This window comes from Canis lupus, chromosome 4 (assembly GCF_003254725.2).
Source record: "Canis lupus dingo isolate Sandy chromosome 4, ASM325472v2, whole genome shotgun sequence".
Classification (NCBI taxonomy): domain Eukaryota; kingdom Metazoa; phylum Chordata; class Mammalia; order Carnivora; family Canidae; genus Canis; species Canis lupus.
In genome coordinates, this window is record NC_064246.1 from 42,615,056 (window position 1) to 42,635,746 (window position 20,691).

At 36.3% G+C, this 20,691-nt stretch overlaps 1 protein-coding gene across 12 annotated transcripts; it reads right to left on the reverse strand.

The window, feature by feature from the left end:
* Window position 1: 1 nt before the first annotated feature.
* SPDL1 (spindle apparatus coiled-coil protein 1) lies at window positions 2-20,660 on the reverse strand. 12 transcript variants are annotated; one of them, XM_049109154.1, is made up of 13 exons: window positions 20,504-20,659; window positions 19,808-19,988; window positions 15,867-16,047; window positions 13,096-13,251; window positions 10,610-10,804; window positions 9,869-10,018; window positions 9,671-9,769; window positions 9,482-9,592; window positions 7,645-7,785; window positions 7,132-7,235; window positions 5,990-6,177; window positions 3,487-3,826; window positions 2-962 (listed from the first exon to the last, which is right to left on the reverse strand). In XM_049109154.1, the coding sequence occupies exons 2-13, from the start codon at window positions 19,825-19,827 to the stop codon at window positions 815-817; spliced, it is 1,833 nt and encodes a 610-aa protein (XP_048965111.1). In that variant the 5' UTR covers window positions 19,828-19,988; window positions 20,504-20,659; the 3' UTR covers window positions 2-814. The 12 variants fall into 12 exon arrangements, with proteins under 12 accessions (XP_048965111.1, XP_048965110.1, XP_048965112.1 ...); XM_049109153.1 differs by having other exon boundaries at window positions 13,075-13,251; XM_049109155.1 differs by having other exon boundaries at window positions 13,075-13,251; window positions 19,614-19,988.
* Window positions 20,661-20,691: the final 31 nt, after the last annotated feature.

Genomic DNA, 20,691 nt, shown 5'->3' on the forward strand with positions numbered 1-20,691 from the left:
GTTATAATCATTTAAAGGAAAAAAAAGTCTTTATTTGGCAAGTTTAGAATTTAAAATATATATATGTATATAATTACATAAATTATATATGTATATACATTAAAATTTATGTATATATGTATATACATAAAAATTATATGAACCAGGGAATTAAGAATCTGTGAAGTTTCATCTTATTTCCTTTATCCCCTTTTGATAACAATGTGTTATCTATACAGTAAAAAAAAAATAGAAAGGGGATAAATTATTCCATTTTAAATTTCAAAATTTTATTTTTCATATCCTCGAAACATAAAATTTAAATCATGTACATGAACACAAAGATGGACATAAGATGGACATAGCTATTTAAAACACTGACAAAATCCAGTTACAATAATATATATTTTTAAACCAAATTATCTATTCTTATAGTGAAAACTAAGTTCATTAAAAACTACATAGGAAAATATAATAGTTAATAGTTAATTTTGTGTTCTCTTTTCAAATATGTGACTTTGAAGGTATGTTTTAATAACACCTCAAAAAATCCATATACAATGCAACAAATAGATTTATAACACTTTCTTTCGGTTATTATTCACTGTAATTCAAGAAGCTCCAGGAAGAGTCATCATTTAAGGAACTCCTCTGATTAGAATCACAACCAAATTTTGAATATTTGGTCAAAGGAACATGAAAATGCCAGGTCTTGTCACAACAGGTGGAAAGAAATAACCTATAACGTTGAATATTTCAGATAAAGACAATCCTAACTAAGCTCCAAATCAAGCATTTGGGCAAGTGGTACCTTACTCTCATTAAAGAAAAGTCCTTACTGCTGAGGGCACTGGGTCTCTGGAGTTGATTTGGAAGACACGTATAAAATAGGGTGTGATTTCTTACAAGTTTCCTTTTCCAATTTGCTTGCAGTTTCTTTCCCTTCTTTAACTTCTGTTTGAAGCCTTGATTCAGCAGCTAACCTACAGGTATTAAAGCATCCACTCTGAATTCAAATGTGGTTAAAAAAATTAAAGAAGAAACAAACCTCTCATATAATGGGCCTCTAATGAGACATGATCAATTTTATGTTTATGAGGAAAAAATTACAGTTGACTCCAAAACCATTAAGAACTAAGTCACTGCCTCTCTAAAAGAAACTTTTTTATATCAACACTTAATTTTTTAAATGCCTTAACTATTTTTAAGGTTGATAAAAGTCATGGCAAAGTGTAAATTAAAGAATTAAAATACAATGGGATGTCTATTAGGGTAAGTATGCCTAAAAAATAGTTAAATGCTAGAGCACAATTGTAATGTTAACGTTGACATACAAAAGGCAAACACAAGATTAAAATAACATGGAATCCTGGACCACATGCATACCAATCTGTCTCAGAAAAAAACCCTAAACAAGCTGAATTTCAACTAGCATAATAATAATTTAAGAAAAAATAAACAGTGGAGAGATATTTTAAAAGGTTTATACAGATTTTCTAGCAAGAGCATCAATTAAATTTATAAAGCATGCAATAGTGAAGTTCCCAGTAAACCCGTATTTATTGTTACAATATTATCACCAGATTGTGTCTAAGTTAATCATGCAGAGAGCAAAAGGTTGGAAACATCTTAAGTTAGCAGATGGACTCACACATACACAAAAACAAATGTTTTGTGGTATTTTATTTGTTTTTGTTTAATTTGCCAGACAAAATTCCAACACGCTACTTAATTTGAGTCAAACAAGTAGCTAAATACATTTTCTTAAGTAACTTTTATCAAACAAAAAAAGACAGAAAAAGAAATGAAGACAACACAGATAGCAAGGTCTGCACTGATCAATTCTGGAACTTCACCTCCAGAAATATACAATGGTCAAGCACACTTACACAATGAATCACATATATACAAGCATAATCTATTGAATTCATTTCAGAAGTACTCGGAACTCTGTATGTGCAATGTGTATGTGTGTGACATAATTCATTTGAATTTACTTTTTCCTTGAGAATAATAAACTTTTATGAGACCTATCATGTTAATATAAAAATTTAAGGAATGGAGTAATAAATTACAGTTGACCTTTGAACAATGCAGGGGTCAAGGGTACTGACCCTTACAGTCAAAAATCCTTGTATACTCCTCCCAAACTTAAGTATTAATAGCCTACTCTTGACTGGAAGCCTTATCCATAACATAAACAATCAGCACATATTTTGTATATATTATATACTGTATTCTTATAATAATGTTAGAGAAAAAAATGTTATAAGAAAAAATCTTAAGGAAAATACATTTGCAACAATGTACTGCATTTACCAAAAAATCCACATGTAAGTGGATCTGCATAGTTCAAACTTGTCTTGTTCAAGGGTCAACTGTACTTCTCTTAAAATTAACAGCAGCTCACACTGTTGAGGTGCTTTCACTGTAGAGCACCAACTTTAGTAGCACTGAAGACTTTAAAAATAAAAATCAGATAAAACATACAAAACAGCCCTTTACAAAGGTGGGCTACGTCTGACTGTACTAACTCAAATGCACACTAGTAAAATGCCTTATTCTGTACCCTCCCGTCTACAACTCACGTAGCCCTAGTAGCACCTTAAAGATCTCCTTTCAAATCCAAGCTCTTTTCACTATGCTTAATTTTTTAAATGTCTAAAGATATTTATTTTAAATGCATCTATTGTTCCATTGCATACAGACATTCTTCATTATCTTTTTATCACCTTCTCCATTTTCCTCATTCCTTTCTCTTTGCCCTACTCTTGGTCCTGCTGTACACACCCTGAGCTTGTGTTTTATTCCCCCCAGCCTTAGCCACTGTTACTTCCCTTTCTCTTTCACTCACTTTCTCTTATCTTCCTATCTCTATTATTTTTTTAAAAGATAAGGCCCTTAAAATGTTAATTCCTATAAACATACATGTCTGACATTTCTTCTTTTAGTCACAAACTCAAATATGTAGAAACTGGAGGTTCTGAAGTTTTGATATAAAATGAAAATGAATTACTTTTGATATTTAAAAATGTCAAAATCAAAGCCCAATCTTAAAGACTTATGACAGACATTTTCAAAAGCCATAAAAATTTCACCTAACAATCTTCTAGAAGGCTGAAATTTCTTAGACTATTGGAAAGCCATTTAAGGAGATAATTTTTCTTTCATGGCCACTCTTGAACTAGGGAAAAAATAACCAACTGTACAATTTATTCAAACCAACAAAACATTCAGAGATGTACTAAGCTGTGATATTTCTGTTTTATGAGAGAACAAAATGTAACTTTTGAAAATAATTCCCTTATTCAGGAGTCCTTTCCCTTTGCAATTGTTTTAGTTTTTCGTAAAGTTTTAGAAAAATTGAAAGAAGGTAGATGAAACTGGGGAATTATACTACATGCAATATTAAGAAAATAGATAAAGAAACAGATAGCACAGTTCATGCAGCGATAGAGAAGAGATGGAGAGGTCTGCTGGTTGCCCTGAAGAAAAGAGGACACTGACCTGGGAGAATTTGGGGTGTTTCCACTTCTTTCACTTAAGGCTTCAGAGTCAGCTGAAACTCCTAGAAATTTCACACATTTCTTTTCCTTCATTGGCTGAATGTCCATGGGCAGGCTTTTGTGAGGAGAAAGACTGATTCCTAGTGTATTTATAGAAACTGTCTTTTCTAACTGCAAGTTGTTATCTTCTGAACTGCTGGGATAGCACTGGGCCTCCACTTTCTGAGGGGGTAATCTATAATCTTCCCCAACAGCATTTTTGGCACATACATTGTTAGGGGTAGTTACATCCATAGGCAGGACCTCACGCCTCTTCTTGGGTACAGGCACTTCACTTTTCTCTGAGAATAAAAACCATTAAAAATATATTAAGTCAAAACAAAGATATAGTAAAAAGAACTAGTTACACAGTTTTTTCCTCTCCTTCTCTTCATTCTTTTGAAACCCACTTATCTCCTTATTGAAATATATTGTCTTTTATCCTTTCTTTTTCATAGACTTCACTAACTATATCTTTAAAAGGTTATATGACTATAAATTTTTCCTTGGGAACTCAAAAGATTTAGTTTTCGCAATGAAAACTTCTATGTTTTGATACTGTTATAAAAGTTACACAGGGCTTTAACAGACTTCAGTGTGGAGGTAAGGAAGGATACAGTGGCTAAGAGTCAAGGAATCCAGGTACAAATCCCCTATTAGCACTCTGCAGCTGAGTAACTTCGGGAAGTACTTAGCCTCTTGAGCTTTATCTTCTTTAGCTGTAAAATGGGAATTAAAAACATCCAGTCCACTTGATATTATGTGTTATAGTGATTACATTGCAAAGAAGTCAAGTTCTCTGAGGCAACCTGTGCCTATTCACCCCATCTACAAAATAGATTCAAAATCTGAGTACTTCTACTTATGGATACTTCTCAAGTTCAAACCACCGTATGTCTTACTGCAGTCTAAGGCAATAGCCTTCTACCACTACTGCTTTAACGTAACATCATTCCATCCCCTATGCAGGTTTATTTACAGTCACTGAATTAATTGTTCTAATCTTTTCCCTATCCCCATACGAATGGGCCTTTCATTTTCAAAATCAAAGTTAGTAAAGTTGGAAAAAGTATGGTTGGGACATGGGATTAGTGTTCCTACTCTACACGGGTCTTTTTAAATCATTTTTCCTTTCTCTTATATTGTTCCTCACATCAACTAAATTCACTATATTTCCCTCTGTCTCTTGGCTATGTTTAGTTCAGCAGACTTTTGAAATTCATAATGTATAATTCTTAATTAGGAAAGCCTATTAGAATCAAGGAAGAGAAAAAGGATGAAAGAGAAGCCTTTATCAACTATACAAAACCTTACTATTGCTAACAATCTCCCCATTACTGTTAAGATGCACTCAAGTCACTGAGACAAAAATGAAGACAATCTTAGGCATGTAAACAATGTAAGGTCAAAAACTGGCTGAAAATCTATAACCTAAAACATGTAAAAACACTTTTTTTTTTTTTTTTGGTCTAAGAATCATTGCATTCTTAGGCTTTTTTAATTTTAGCCTTTTATTTTTTAATTTACAAACAAACAATAAAATCACTCTGTTTAGTGTCTAAGATGCAGAGTTCATACGGTAAGGCTATTTTCTACCTCAGTGATTAGACGTATAGTTGTCCTCTACTATTGGTCCTAGTAGTTTTCCTCAATAATAGAACCCTTAAGAGTATACTCAATAATATTGTAATACCTTTGCATGATGACAGACTGTAACTAAATTTATCATGGTCATTTTATAATGTATAAATATCAAATCATGATATAAACTTGAAAGTAATAGAGTAAAAAAAAAAAAAAAAAAAAAAAAAAAAAAAAAAAAAAAAAAAGAAAGTAATAGAGTATTATATGTCCATTACACTTAAAAAAAAAAAAAAAATCCCGTGATGTAGTTGGGAACATGGCCCCTGAGAATCAAAACTGCATTTCTCAGCTTTTCTTGTAGGTAGGTGAGGCCACATGACTCAATTCTGCTCAAGGATTATACTGATGAACAATGCAAAGAAAGCCTAAATCCTGACACTCTGACCAGTTGTAGAATACCTCTTCTAGACTTTTGTAAGGGGAGGAATTAATACTTATTTTGTTTAAGTCTCCATTATTTTAGGTTTTCTATAAACAATACTAACTAATACAGCTCCCAAACATCAGTTGCCTCGATAAAAATCAAACTCTTTAATATTGCATAAGATGTTGCAATTGTAAATGGAAAGGTTTCTAAGGTTTTTAAACTTTATCAAGGTTCTAATGTACAGATATCCAACAGAATATCTATTTATTCATATATACGCAGTACCCAGATCTCTGAATTTTCCTACACATTTTGTAGGGTTTTTTTTTAGAGATACATACGCACAAATTAGTTTGTAATGGGATCTGCATAAAGCTATAGTAAGAAAAAAACTTGATATGATTTCTCAGAGCTTCTCATAATTTAAAAGATAAAATATATGAGATATGCATACCTTCAGGTTCATACTTCAGTTTTAGCTCATCTAGTTTAGCTCTCAGTTTCATATTTTCACTTTGGGAGAGCTGGAGACATCTTTCGTTTGCAAAAAGTTTTCTCTCAATATCCAAAGCCCGCTGGCTCTCAAATAATGCTTTCATTCGTTGTATGGACAATTCACCTTTAGTGTTTTCATTTTCTTTGCTATGTAAATAAAAAAAGGAGAACCAAGGAATATTAACATAACATACATAAGTGTTTTAAACACATATTTGTAAAACATTTAGTGCAAATATTTTATTACATATCTGAACTCTCAGATAAACATATATTTCCTTGCAGTTTTAAGTAACAAACACTAAACAAAGTTTTTTAAAATTAAATTCATTAGCCAACAGAGTACATCATTAGTTTCACATGTAGCGTTCAATAATTTATCAGTTGCGTTTAACACTTAGCGCTCATCACATCACGTCCCCTCCTTAATGCCCATCACCCAATTAACCCATACCCCCACCGACCTCCCCTCCAGCAACCCTGTTTGTTTCCTCTAGCTTTTAACAATAACACTTTCAAATAAAAAATGTCATGCATTCTTCAAAGGGAAGGAGGAAAATATTCCTTCCACATTAGTGCACATGTAAATAATTTCCTTTTAAGTTCCAAATTAGTATTTATTCCTGAAAAGTTTAGGGTATAAGAATATTTTCTATGTCAAAGTTCTTTTCAGTTACTTTTTTTTTTTTTTTTAAGATTTTATTTATTCATGAGAGACACACAGAGGCAGAGACATAGGCAAAGGGAGAGGCAGGCTCCCTGCAGGAAGCCTGATGCGGGACTCTATCCCAGGATCCTGGGATCAACCCTGAGGCAGAGGCAGACGCTCAACTACTGTGCCACCAGGTGCACCTCATTTAAAAATCTAAAATACTAAACATGGAGAAATAAAAATATTTAATAATTCATTGAAAGTATTTTTTTCAATAACCAGCACAAATTATATCTTGAATATATCTTATTTGCTATTAAGATGTTTTTGATGCTTTTCTTTTCTGGAAATTCTTTTGGCAATTTGAAAACAAAAATTTGTAGTCACTAATACTACTTTTTATAAGCAAGTCAAGAGAATATGCAGCTTTCTAAGCACCCAACACTTACTTTAAGTTGTCAAGCTTTATCTGAAGTAAATCTGTGTAATAGGTGTTATCTTCCAGAGTGCCAGAGTTGGCAGAAAGCTTAGATTCTGTACTTTCATATAAACTCTAAAGAAAACAACAATTCTTATTACTTAAGATAAATAACAAATTAGGTTAATCCAGTTGCCCTTGAACAATACAGGTTTAAATGGCACTGATCCACTCATACGTGAATTTTTCATAGTAGAGAACTATAAATATATTTTCTCTTCCTTATAATTTTCTTAATAATATTTTGCTGTCTCTAAATTTTAATATAGTGTAGAATACGTGTAACATACAAAATATGTGTCAACTGTTTCTATTATTAATAAGGCTTCTGGTAAATAGTAAACTACTCATAAAGTTTTTGAGGAGTCAAAAGATATTTAACTGCACGGGGTTGGGCATCCCTAGGCCCCGTGTTGTTTCAGGGTCAACTGATTTAAGATATTCAAACCAAATCTGGCTGTGTTATTGAAGGGGTTATCTTTACCTTAAATTTCTCCAGATTTCTAATTTCACCTAAAAGGTGTTTAATTTCACCGTTCTTCTGCTCCAGCATGGCAAGCAACCGTTCCTGCTGCTCAAATTCAGTTTGAGACCCTTTCATTTGTAGCAATGTGGCAATTTGTAACTAGAAAAACAAAAAAAAATTACAACCTCACCCCACCCCACACAGAGAACTGAGTGGGGGAAAGGAAGATTCCAATAACTACATTTGTGGTACAATGCATATTCTGTACTATCTCTAGAACTCAGTTTGGAAACTAAACTATGTCTAGTTTAATAATCTAATAATTTGAAACTATTTGTATCAATAAGTTTTTTTTTTTTTTTTTTAGATTTTATTTATTTATTCATGAGAGACACAGAGAGAGAAGTAAAGACACAGGCAGAGGGAGAAGCAGGCTCCTTCAGGAAGCCTGATGTGGGACTTGATCCCAGGACCCTGGGATCAAAACCTGAGGCTAAGGCAGATGCTCAACCACTGAGCCACCCAGGCGTCTCTGTATCAATAAGTTTAGTTACAGATATAACTCGAGTACTTATTTAAGTACTTAGGAGTAATATCTGATAACAATTTTTGCACTTCTGTGAAACATAAAATTGAACTGAATGGCTAGGATCCAGAAGCATCACTTAATTAAATAAGTCTGCCCAAACAGTATAATGTTGTACTTTACTCATCACATGCACGGTCATTTAGGGTCTGATGGGGTTTCTCAAAAATTTTTATTAACTTCAACAGTATTAAGTGGGGGAAATTATTAAGCTACTCATATTTATAACGGTGAGATTCACAAATGACAAGAATGGAAACAAAGGTAAAAGGCACCTAAGGATACCGAAGGAATCTTCAATATAAATATATTAACATAATACGTTAATTAAATTGAATTTAAATAAAAAGTTAAAAAAAAATTAAAAGGGCCTATATGCTTGACTTGAGGAACTACAAGAAAAGATTATTCAAATCTCACTAATTAGCCTTTGCAAGAGAACTAAAGAATGGTGAGAGAGCTAGTTTTCGTTTAAGTAGGAACCTTAGGGGACGCCTGGGTGGCTCAGTGGTTGAGCGCCTGCCTTCGGCCCAGGTCGTGATCCTGGAGTCCTGGGATCGAGCCCCACATCGGGCTCCCTGCATGGAGCCTGCCTCTCTCTTTCTCTGTGTCACTCATGAATAAATACATAAAATCTTAAAGAAAAAAAAAAAAAGTAGGAACCTTAAGCCTGTGCTAAGAAACGCCAGGCCAATAGCTGGAATTAAAAACTTTCCAAATTTTTTTTCTACCACACAAAATTTATATATTTCTGGGAAAGCTGTTGAATAACCATAAAAAAAAATAATAAACCAATAGATGTTAACTATACTACTACTAAATATCTACTAAAGGATTAATTTTTTGAAATAAAACCTAATAATCTTTTAGTCAATCTAAAGATTTTTTTTCTAAAATCATGCAGTTCTAGAAACAACTAAGTACAGGGATGCCTGGGTGGCTCAGCAGTTAAGTGTCTGCCTGCCTTTGGCTCAGCAGTTGAGCGTCAGCCTTTGGTTCAGGCCTGATCCCGGAGTCCTGGGATTGAGTTCTGCATCGGGCTCCTAGTGAGAAGCCTGCTTCTCCCTCTGCCTATGTGTCTGCCTCTCTCTCTCTCTTTCTCTCTCTCATGGATAAATAAATAAAAATCTTTAAAAAAAACAAACAAACAACAAAACAAAACAACTAAGTACACTCTTTGAAGGAAAAGATGCTTTCTTTGGTTCATCTGTACATGTAATACAGATACAAAATAGGTTTAATAAACCTTCAATGGTGATAACGCTATACCTTCATTCTTTGCATCTGTTCTCTGTTAAATGCATTTTGCTTCTTTAGTGACTGATACTTGACTTTCATACTGATAAACTGACGTTCCATTGCTGCCCTTCGATCTTCCACCTAGAAAATTTTAACACGGTTAATTACTCTTGTATTAAGCGAAATGTTAATCTAATCAGTGGAGTATTTGCTACGTACCTCTGCAAACAAAGAGTTGCCTTTACTACTGGGGTCCAAGGCTTGCTGGAGTGCCTGGTCTAATTGCACCTGAAGATCTTGATTTGCTACACGAGCTTTCTAAATTTGAGAAAAAACAATTTAGCTCATAGAGGTTAGATTAGCAAGGAAACAACTTATTATAAACTGGAAAAGATAATGTTACTCTAGTCATAGTACCTCTAAGGCATTATAGTAAGAAACTGCTTCTTTCTCTCGCTCCTCTTTTTCTTCTTTAAGCCGGTCTACCTGGCGCATTAGATTAGTACTAAGAAGTTCTAGTTGTTCTTGTCTGTACTGTAGTTCATTCACTTCTTCTTTGAGGGTAGTCTATTCAACAGGAATTGAAAAAGACGAAATTGTCCTGAATAATCTTTCATTTAGCAGCTGCTCAGTTTATCTATCAGAAGTGGTTCACACCCAAAACTAAAACTAAAGAGCCAGTCAACAGTTGTAAAATGCATAATAAAATAAAAATACTAAATTAAAAAAAAAACTAAATTTTTTATCAAGGAACCAAATGAAAGGCTATCTTTCTTTCTTATGAATTTAAGCTTTTAATTTTTAATTAACCTTAGCCTGCAATGAAAAATATCTACATTCATATGCATATCAATTTCCATGAAACCAATGTTTTATATAGGGCTTTTATGACACAAAGAAGGGTCAGAGTTAATGACTCTAAGTTCTTCCAGAGCTTTAATTAATCTAAAGGTAATCTGCCTTACATAATCACACAATCTAAAACCTTACTATGAATGAGTAATCCACCTAAAACTCTATAAAATATTTTTTAGTTACATCAAAGTTAAGCAAAAAATGTTTTAGCCTTAAAATTACCTAAGGATCATAACAAAAACATGTAGAAAGAATGCAAGAAAAAAGAAAATAACCTAGAAACATAGATGCCATAAAAATTACCTTCATACTTTCCATTTCAGTCAGCTCAATTTGAAGAGCCAGCATCTCTGAAGACATGCTTTCATGTACACGCTCAGACATTATTCGCATTTCCTCTGATTTACATGAAAGGAGTTCCTTCTGATGGTCTACTTTGTGCTTCAGCTGCTTTTCACTGAGCCTAGCTTCATCTAATTCTGCTTTCAGTTTTTCTAACTAAAGTAAAAAAGGAAAATCTGCAATCTTAAAAAATCAAAAGGCAATTGAAGGTCATCAGAATATATAGTTATAGTACAAATTATTCTGGTATCTGCAGAATAACTATTTTAATGAGATAGTCAAGCTGAACAAAACTAATTACACCTTCATATAGTTATGAATCTTGGAAAACTAAAAATGTAAGTTTAAAGGAAACAAACTTATGCAGAAGGATGAAGTTTTAGGGTGAAACCTAGATTTAAACTGTTTCCTTCCTCTTAGGTAAAATTGGTAAATGATTATATCTACCATTACTAGGTTATTGTGTGGCTCTCAACTGAGATCAAGTGGGTAAAACATTCAGCACCATGACTAGCATTCACTAAACAACTTCTGTTATCAATAAAAATCTTGATGTCCAGGATTATAGTTATTACCTATACTGAATTATCTTCAATTAAGTATCAACATTCTTAGATTATATCCTGATACCTGTTTTCTATTTAAAAAATAAGAGCCTCTTGACTTATTTTCCCTTTTCTATTTTCATGATGTGAAAAAAAATTTCAGGTGAATGATCTATGTTGAAATGTGGCCATCTTTCTGAAAAACATCACTGACTGACCCAAACTTACTGTATGATCAGACTATTAATATTAAGGTTTTCTATTTGGTTACAGACTAAGCACCTTTTAACAGTGATATGCTTTGTCTCACAAACATAACAAATAGTCCATACAAGTAATCAAAGTAGGTCTGGACTCCTGGCCACTTTGGCGGCTATGTGAAGAGTGAATGGTATGAACAGAAATGATGGAAGCCAACTACCTGGAGAGAAGGTTATAATAGTAGTCTAGGGGAGAGAAGATGGTGATGTGGACTAGAATTATAGCGGTAGAGATGGATGCTTTGTATATCAAGTTCTTAGAACTGGTTGATGAAGTATTGTGAGAAATAAGTGAAAGATATCAAGTAAAACTCCAAAATTTTGGCACAGGTGATAGGAGACTGAAAACATTTTTTGACTAATTTAGTCTTTGCTCTGCCAAAAAACCACCTCTTAGGCAAGTGCCTTGCCTCAGATACTGAGTATTTACTACATTACTTTTTTTTTTGTTTGTTTAGGTAATGAAAGCCACTGATAAAATGAAAATAACATGGTAGGGGGTAATGGAGGGGGAGGAGAATGCATCATTAGCAGTCATTGGTGCCTCAAGTCAGATTAGTTTCAGACAAGGTAGATTACTGTTTGCCAGCATGAATGCAAGATGATTCTAGGTATTATAAGAAAGCACATTTTGATAGTCATATTCATTTGACTACAATTTAGGAAAAAACATAACCAGCTCTAATATATAATTTCCTTGATATTGTTACTTAAAATGAGAAAACATTTTAAAAGAGAGTCAATTTAAAGAAATCATTTAAGAGTAAAGGTGGTACAGATCTGGAAAAATCTTAAAAGATGCTACATAAACACAGAAAATTAGAAAACAGGCCAAATGTCAGGTAAGGTTTTATAGAGAAGGGTCTGGAAAATAGGGACTCTATAAAAAGAAGAGCCATGATAAAGGTTCTGAATTCCTTTGAAGTAACTGAATAGTTGGTGGTACTGAAAAAGAATAGGTGACTTATTTTTATGTGTGAAATGAAGCCAGTATAACATATTGTTAGACTAAGTACAGTGACATGGGCTTTGAAGAAGACAGCTTCAGTTCAAATCTTGATGGATTTCTGTGATTTTTGTTCAATTTACTCAATCTGTTTAAACATTGGTTTCCTCCTCTGTTATACAGACAATAATGGCACCTTTCTTATTAAGTTGTAAGAAGTAGATCATATGCCATTAGCTTATCTTCAATGACTAAACTAGAAAGTATCAATTCTAATGTGTATTAACTTACAATAAACTACTGGTTTCTTTTGTAGGTTACAAAGTGTACTACTCCTTTCTGTGAAGGTTAGGAGACTGGTCTTTCTGAAAGGGGACTGCCATACTATGCATTATAAGCAAGGTCATGCTTTTCACTAAACTAAAACTCCATAAAAAAATTTTTAGTTATTGAAATTAAATAATTATATTTAATTAGTAGAATGTTATCAATACAAGTCCCTTTGGTAAACTCTTGTTTCTCAGTGTTCCCACTCCCAATATTATGATGATGGAGCCCTTGATCTCAACTATTTTCCCTAGATGGTATTAAGAAAATCTTCATCACTAAAATTTACAGATTGCTAACTCCTTAAGTACAAAGCATTTTTGTTTTGACATATATAGATATCCAAACCTTATTTTTTAGTTCATTTACTTCTTGTCCATGGCTTCTGCTGAGCTGCTCTTTTAATTGCTCCAAGTGTGTTTTTTGCTGTTGTTTAATAGCTTCACATTCAGAGCTCAAACTTTCCAACATTCGACTCTTAAGTTCAACTTCTCTCTGAAGAGTATATTTTTCTTGTTCATAATTCTGAAAACAGATTCAATTATAATTCAATTACATAAAGATAACTTAAAGCCATCATATATAAACAATTCTCACCCTCAACTGTTTCATTCCTGTTTCACATATTTGCTGCTAAGGAACCACCACCTGTTAGACCTGGAATAACTGTAGCTAATCAGTCTTACAAAAAGCCTGGAGGGTTTTAGCTACTCATGTGGTAATTGCTTCTATGCCCATCAAGGAATTAAAAGGTGTTCCATGGCATGTCAACATATCAAGTAATCTCTGCTAGGGAAAGCAAAAACAAAAACATTTAGTAGCACTTCAGTTTTCCCAGTGACAATTACTCGGTTTGATAACATTATGCTCTACTTATGGCTCTGAAAATAAACTAGTAGACAGGGCACAAAGAAAAATACTAAATTATCCTTTACTTTTAGAATGTAGTCATCTGAGAAATGTTCACAAATGACTACTCAATGAATATAGTATTGAGACAAAAGGAGGATTTAAGAGGGCTTTTGCTTCTGACAGGGAAGTTGGTTTTTTGTTATTGTTTTTGTTTGTTTAGTTTTTACTTTTTCATCTGACAGAGAGAGTGCCAGTGCACAAGCAGGCGGCAAGGGCAGAGTGAGAGAGAGAAACAGATTCCCTACTGAGCAGGGAGCCTGACTCAAGGGCTTAATTCCAGGACCCCAAATTCATGACCTGAACCTAAGGCAGACCCTTAGCCACTGAGCCACCCAGGTGATCTCTGACAGGGAAGTTTAAAGATTAAAAAATAGCATTAGTTCAAAGTCCTTCAGTAAGCTTTTAAAAATAAAATTAAATAAGAAAAATACGTAAGGTTTTTTTTTTGCTATACTTAAATCTTGAGATCAAAGTTTAAACATATTACTGAGCATTTACTACATAAGATTAATACTTTTTTTATTTTTAAAGATTTTATTTAGGGCAGCCTGGGTGGCGCAGCGGTTTAGTGCCGCCTGCAGCTCAGGGTGTGATCCTGGAGACCCGGGATCGAGTCCCACATCAGGCTCCATGCAAGGAGCTCTTTTACTCTGTATCTCTGTGGCCCTCTCTCTCTCTTTCTCTGTGTGTGTGTCTCATGAATAAATAAAATCTTTAAAAAAAATAAAAAAAATAAAGATTTTATTTATTTGTTCATGAGAGACAGAGAGAAAGAGAGGCAGAGACACAGGCAGAGGAAGAAGTAGGCTCCATACAGGGAGACTGACGTGGGATTCGATTCCAGGTCTCCAGGATCACGTCCTGGGCTGAAGGCGGCGCTAAACCGTTGAGCCACCTGGACTGCCCTAATTAATACTTTCAATAAATGTGTGCCAGATGTTACACATATAGCAGTGAACAAAACAGACAAAATTCCCTCTCATGGATTTCATAATCTGGAGTTAATTAGCTGAATTAGTGAATGACAGCAACTTTACAAAACACTCTCAGGGAAGGCCTCTCAGCTGAGGTGACATTTAACAGAGACCTAAAGGTTGAGGACTCATTCCATGACAGTGAGGGGATGTGCAATACAGGTGAAGGCAACAGCTCATGTAAAGTCCGTAAGGTGGGACTAGTATACCTTAGCACAAGGGAAAGTAGTTTAGATGAGGTCAAGGGTTGGCATGGGTCAGATCACATAGGAATCTGCAAATACAGGTAAAGAGTTTGGATTTTGATGTAAATATAATTGGAAATCACAATTGTGTTTTTAGCGGGGCCGTGACATGATCTTTTGTTTATTTTTCAATGGCCATGTGGCTGCTGTGTGAAAAATGAATGGCACGAAACGCAACGAGGGAAGCAAGCAACCTGGTTAAAGGCTACAACAGTAATCTTGGGGACAGATGATGACGGTCTGGATTAGAGCGGCAGTAGCACAGATCAATGTTTTGTAGGTTAGGTTCTTAGAACTTATTGATGGATCAAACATGACAAATAAGGGCCACAGGGATAGAGTAGAATTCCTAGAAATTTTGCTCAAGTTATTATATACATACTAAGTAAGCTAAATTGCAAGGGAATGCTTTGTTAGCAGGCAGGGAATCAACTATTATGTTTATGTTACATTTGAGATGTCCGTAAGTAGGAAACTGAATACACAAATCTACACTGTAGAGGTCAACTGGACTTGGTATAGTATCATGAGACATTTAGATGTTTTCTGAAGGGACGCCTGGGTGGCTCAGTGGTTAAGCGTCTGCCTTTGGCTCAGGGCGTGATCCTGGAGTTCTAGGATCATGTCCCACATTGGGCTCCCTGCATGGAGCCTGCTTCTTCCTCTGCCTATGTCTCTCATAAATAAATAAAATCTTAAAAAAAAAAAAAATAGATTGTTTTCTATAGCTATGAAACAAGTGAGGTAACCAAGAAAGAGTGCAGGCTAAACGAAATCTAAAATCTACTATGTGCTGAAGGGAACAATAACTTGATTTTTCAAATTCAGAACATAAAGGGTCAGAAAAAAATATTAGAAACTCATTCACTTCCAATCTCTGTTTAGATAGAGGTGAATAGGAACTAAACTAAAATCTTCAAAAAGGAAGAAAACTAATAATAATTACTGGACAATACAAATCTTCAATAGCTAAGCATACCCTTGTAAACAGAGGAGTCCAGGGTCCTACCTCAGTCATGGTCATCATTTCATTACGACATTCATCCAACTGAATCTGCAACTCATTCTGGCTCTCCACCAGTTGTAAACCATACTGTGCAGCTTTTATTCGATCCTCTTCAACCTCTTTGAGTTTGCATCGAAGATCTGCAATTACATCTGCCTCCATTTTTTTTTCCGTTTTTAGTCTACTGTAAATAGATGGAATGAAAGTACTTAAGCTTTAACAAAATATTCCATACAATAACAATTATAAAAGACATATATATCTTTCCCTATAATACTACTGCTGTATAAAAACATAGTATTGAAGATTTTATTCCTGGATTTTAAATGGTCAAATTTGCTGCTGTGTCTTGTTCTAAAAGCAAGGTCTGATAATTCTGTTACCTGATTTGAGACTAAATCAAAGAGAAAAAAAAAAATTGAACACATTTAACTTTATTCTAAGAAATGTAGTTATCAGGAATCTGTTCAGTTGTGTGCTAAGCTTCTTTAAATGCTGAGGTAGGGTGTGTCTCATATTTATATCATTATAGAGGTAATCATATTAAGAGCACAACGAAAGAAATCAAGAATTTATAGTAGCATGACTGCTACTTCAAATATAAAAAGGCAGCTTTGAATAAGGTTTGTAAGGCAAAGAATATCATGTACACAATTTTTCACAACCGCATTAATTTTCTGAACACATTAAATTTGCTTTATTGATAATAGGCTCATTAGTATTTTCTGTTATTCACAAGAGACATGCAAAATAGAATCATGTTCATAGTAATTAAAGAACATTTCTTATATTCTAGATTTTCAATCAAGGATTTAAACATTTTATATAGAAACATTCCACTAGGGATCCCTGGGTGGCGCAGCGGTTTGGCGCCTGCCTTTGGCCCAGGGCGCGATCCTGGAGACCCGGGATCGAATCCCACGTCGGGCTCCCGGTGCATGGAGCCTGCTTCTCCCTCTGCCTGTGTCTCTGCCTCTCTCTCTCTCTGTGACTATCATGAATAAATAAATAAAATCTTTAAAAAAAAAAAAAAAAAAAAAGAAACATTCCACTATAATTCAACCTTACTCATCATCGTTTCCAAATTGTCCCATCTCTTAAGCCAGATTTAAACACGGCTTTGCATTCAAAGAGCAACAAGTCATTAATAAGGTGTTTCCCTGCTTTCCAATCAATGTAATCATTATTCAACAAGTATTTCTTAAAGCTTTATGTGCTTAACTCCATTCTACTGCATTTGAGATCCATCAGAAGCCAAATGGGCCAAAAAAAAAAAAAAAAAACCCAAAAAACAAAACAGTGTTCTTTCATGAAACTTACCTTCCAGGGTGAGAAGACAAGCAATAGTAGTACCATGATTAAATGCATTTGAAAGTGAAAAAAAGAACAAAAGAAAAAAAAGAACAGAAAAAGGGAACTTGGAAGTAGGTATAATATAATAGAATGAAATCTAAATTAAGTGTTGGGGAGAAAGACCCTCTGGTGACTTCTGAAAAAAGCCTTGCAGAGGATAAGAGAATTAGCAACGTATCTATTTCAGGAAAGAAAAAGGGGTAGAGGCAGAAGGGTAGCACTAAAGTAGAAGGATGCCTAAGAAATGAACAAGATAAAATATAGGTCACAGGAGAGAATAGAAGACAATAGGCAAATCAGGCCACTGCAAGGACTTTGGCTTCTACTCTAGGTGAAATCGGGGTTCATTGCAAAGTATAGGGTAGAGATCTGATACTTTAAAAGGATCATTTTGGCTGCTGAATCGTTTGGAGGGAAGCAAGTGGGAAACATAAAGACCAGGTGAGATGATAGCTTACACAAGGATGAGTATAAAGGAGGTGGGGAGAAACAATCAGATTCTGCATATAGTTTGAAGGTAAAGGCAACATGATTTTCTGACAAATTAAATGTGGTTATGTATAAAAAAGAGAGGTTAAAAATGCCTCTAAGGCCTCTGGCCTGAGCAACTAGCAGAACAGATTTGCCATCAGCTGGACCATCAAAAGTTATGAGTAAAAACTGTCTTGAAAGAAAATCAGGAGCTTACGCTTTAAATATGAAATATACCATAAATAAATAAATATGAAATATATCAGGTAACCAGTTGGCACAGGAAGGATCTGGGCTAGAAATACAAACCTAGGAGTTATTAACAGAATTCCTTGAGCCTTGGTGTCACCATAGCATGAATATAATTAAAGAGGACCAAGGATTGAGCCATCAAGAGGTAGGAAAGAAGACAGCAAAATATACTCAGGCATGACCAATGAGGCAAGGAAAGCCAAGAGCCAAGTATTATCCTGGAAGCCAACTGAAAAGGGTTGGAGAAAATGGTGGGAAAACAGGAAACACAGTTTTGCTGCAAAGTACAGCAGATAAATGGGGCGGTAGCTGGATTGTTTATCTGTTTTGAGATACAATATTTTAAGAAAAAGTAACAGCATGGTTGTATGTCATGGGATAGATTCAGGAGAGAAGAAAAACTTGATGATATAGAACACATGGAGAACTGCTAAAGTGATGAAAAAGAATGAAGTCTAATGTACAAGGACTGATTTTAGATGGGAGCATAAATATTTCATCTAAAGGGAAAGCAAAATATATGGGTACAGACTACTGATAAGTAGGTAGATTAGTGATGGGAGTCTGCATAAGTGCCCTTCTAACTGTTCCAACTTATCAGTAAATGAGGAAGCAAGGTTATTAAGTAAAAATGAAGATGAAGGAGGAGATATATGGTTTCAGCAGAGAGAAGAAAAGAAAAAGGTATCCTGTTATCCAGGGCTGACAGTTACTGCTCTAAAACACAAGATCTTTCCAGGATGCCTGGATGGCACAGTTAGCTAAGGGTCCAAGTCTTGGTTTTGGCTCAGGTTTGAATCTCAGGATTGTGATGTCATGAGACCCAGCCCCAAGTGGAGCTCCTCAGTCAGCGCAGAGTCTGCTTCAGACTTTTTCCCTCTCCTTCTGCCCCTCCCTGCTGTCAAATAAAATCTTTAAAAATAAGTAAAATACAAGAGCTTTCCAAAGCCTGTAGGTGATGGGGCTAGGCACTCATTATTGCACTTTTTATCATATATTGGTTGACGATTTACCATTTGCCAGGTAGAGTGCTTCGAAGGAATTATCTCATTTAATTCTCTTGATGGGCCTACGTTAAACATTACTGCCATCAACATTTACCAAAGAAAAAAAGAGAGCTAGCCTCAAGACATTCCAGCCAGCAGAGTCCAAGGATGCAAAGAAATGTGTTTTCGTTCTTTCAAGATTCGCTAGAATTCCTATTATGTGTCTGGTACTGTGCTATTGCTGACACAATGGTGACACCCCCCCCCCCAAAAAAAAACTAGACAGTATCCCTCCTGCCTTCTTGAATCTTACAGGCATTAGTGGAAATGCATTAAATCAAATAACTGTAAAGTCTTATAAGCGTGATTAAGTGCACGAGGGAGCTTGTTATAAGTCATCAACATGGGAGTGATGCCCTAAATTGGGATGTGGGGTGGGGGTAGGGAGTACGGACAGGAAAGATTTCTGTGAGAAGGGACTTTTTGCAAAGGTCTAATGGACGAGTAAGAGTTACCCTGTCCATCCGCAGAGGGAGCCGGGTTGAAGAACTACAGCTAATACGTGCCAGACATAGTACTTGAGGCTTCGCACACATTGTCTAGGTCTCTCAACAACCCCATGAAATAGGAGGTGTTTCTGGCATTTACACACGTGCAGACTGAGGCACGGAGAGGTTAGGTAACTTGCCTAGGATAAGCAGCCAGTAAGGGCCCGAGATGGGGATCAGGGTCTGGCTCCGAAGCCGGGTGCTCCCAAGCACTCTTCTGTTCAGCCTCTCAGAAACAGCATACACAAAGCATTTAGCGGCGGCGAGCTCGGGCGGCCTTAGTTCTTACTCCACTTTGCACAACGCCCTGGAGGCGCGAGCTTGGACAACTTACTCCAGGTCTTGTGTTCTCATCCCTAGGATAAAGGCAATAACATCTCCGGCAGCGTTTTTGAGATTAACCCAGCTAATGAAGCAAGAAGAGGCAATTGGAATCTGACAAGCCGCTCTCTGGGGGGCAGCGCCGTCCAACGGAAAATGAGCACGAGCTGTGACAGGTGATTCTTAAAATTTTTCTAGGAGCCACGTTAAAAAAAAAAAAAAAAAAAAAAGGTAAATGCAGGTGAAATTCATTTTAGCAATATTTTATTCAACCCAAAACATTCAAAACACTACCATTTCGGGGTGTAATCTTCACGCTCATCAGCGGGCTGTTGCTGCTTCTGCTCAGTCCTGGCAGCACAGCGCGCCGGTGTCCGCAGCACTTCTCCCTCCGGCCCGGTACGTGTGTCCGGCCGGCGGCTACCGTCCTGGACCGCGCAGGCGGGCCCCCCGCCCCGGCACGCCCCGCCCCGGCCCGGCCCTTCCTTCCGGACGCACGACACCCGGCCGGGTGGGGGCACGCGGCCAGCGCAAGACTGAGGCAGACCCGGGGCGCTGCAGAGGCTGCTCCGGCCCCGCCCCGCCCCGCCCCGCCCCGCCCCGGCCGCGCGCTGCCGCAGGCTCCCTGAGGCCCTGCTTTCCCCACTCCCCCGAGAGGCTCCCTTCGCCCCTCTCCACACGCACCTCCCTCCAGGCCCGTCGCCCCTACCTCTCTCCTCACCCCTCGCCCCTGCCTGCCGCAGCGGCAGCTCGTGCCGAGGGCGCACCGCGCCGAGTCCGCGACGGCAGCACCGCCTCACGACCAGAGACGCCCGTTCCGTCCCTCAGGAGCTCTCCCGTAAGCGCCAGGGCTTTTTGAATGCTGTTCCCGCGAGAACTCACACCTCTCGCGAGGCG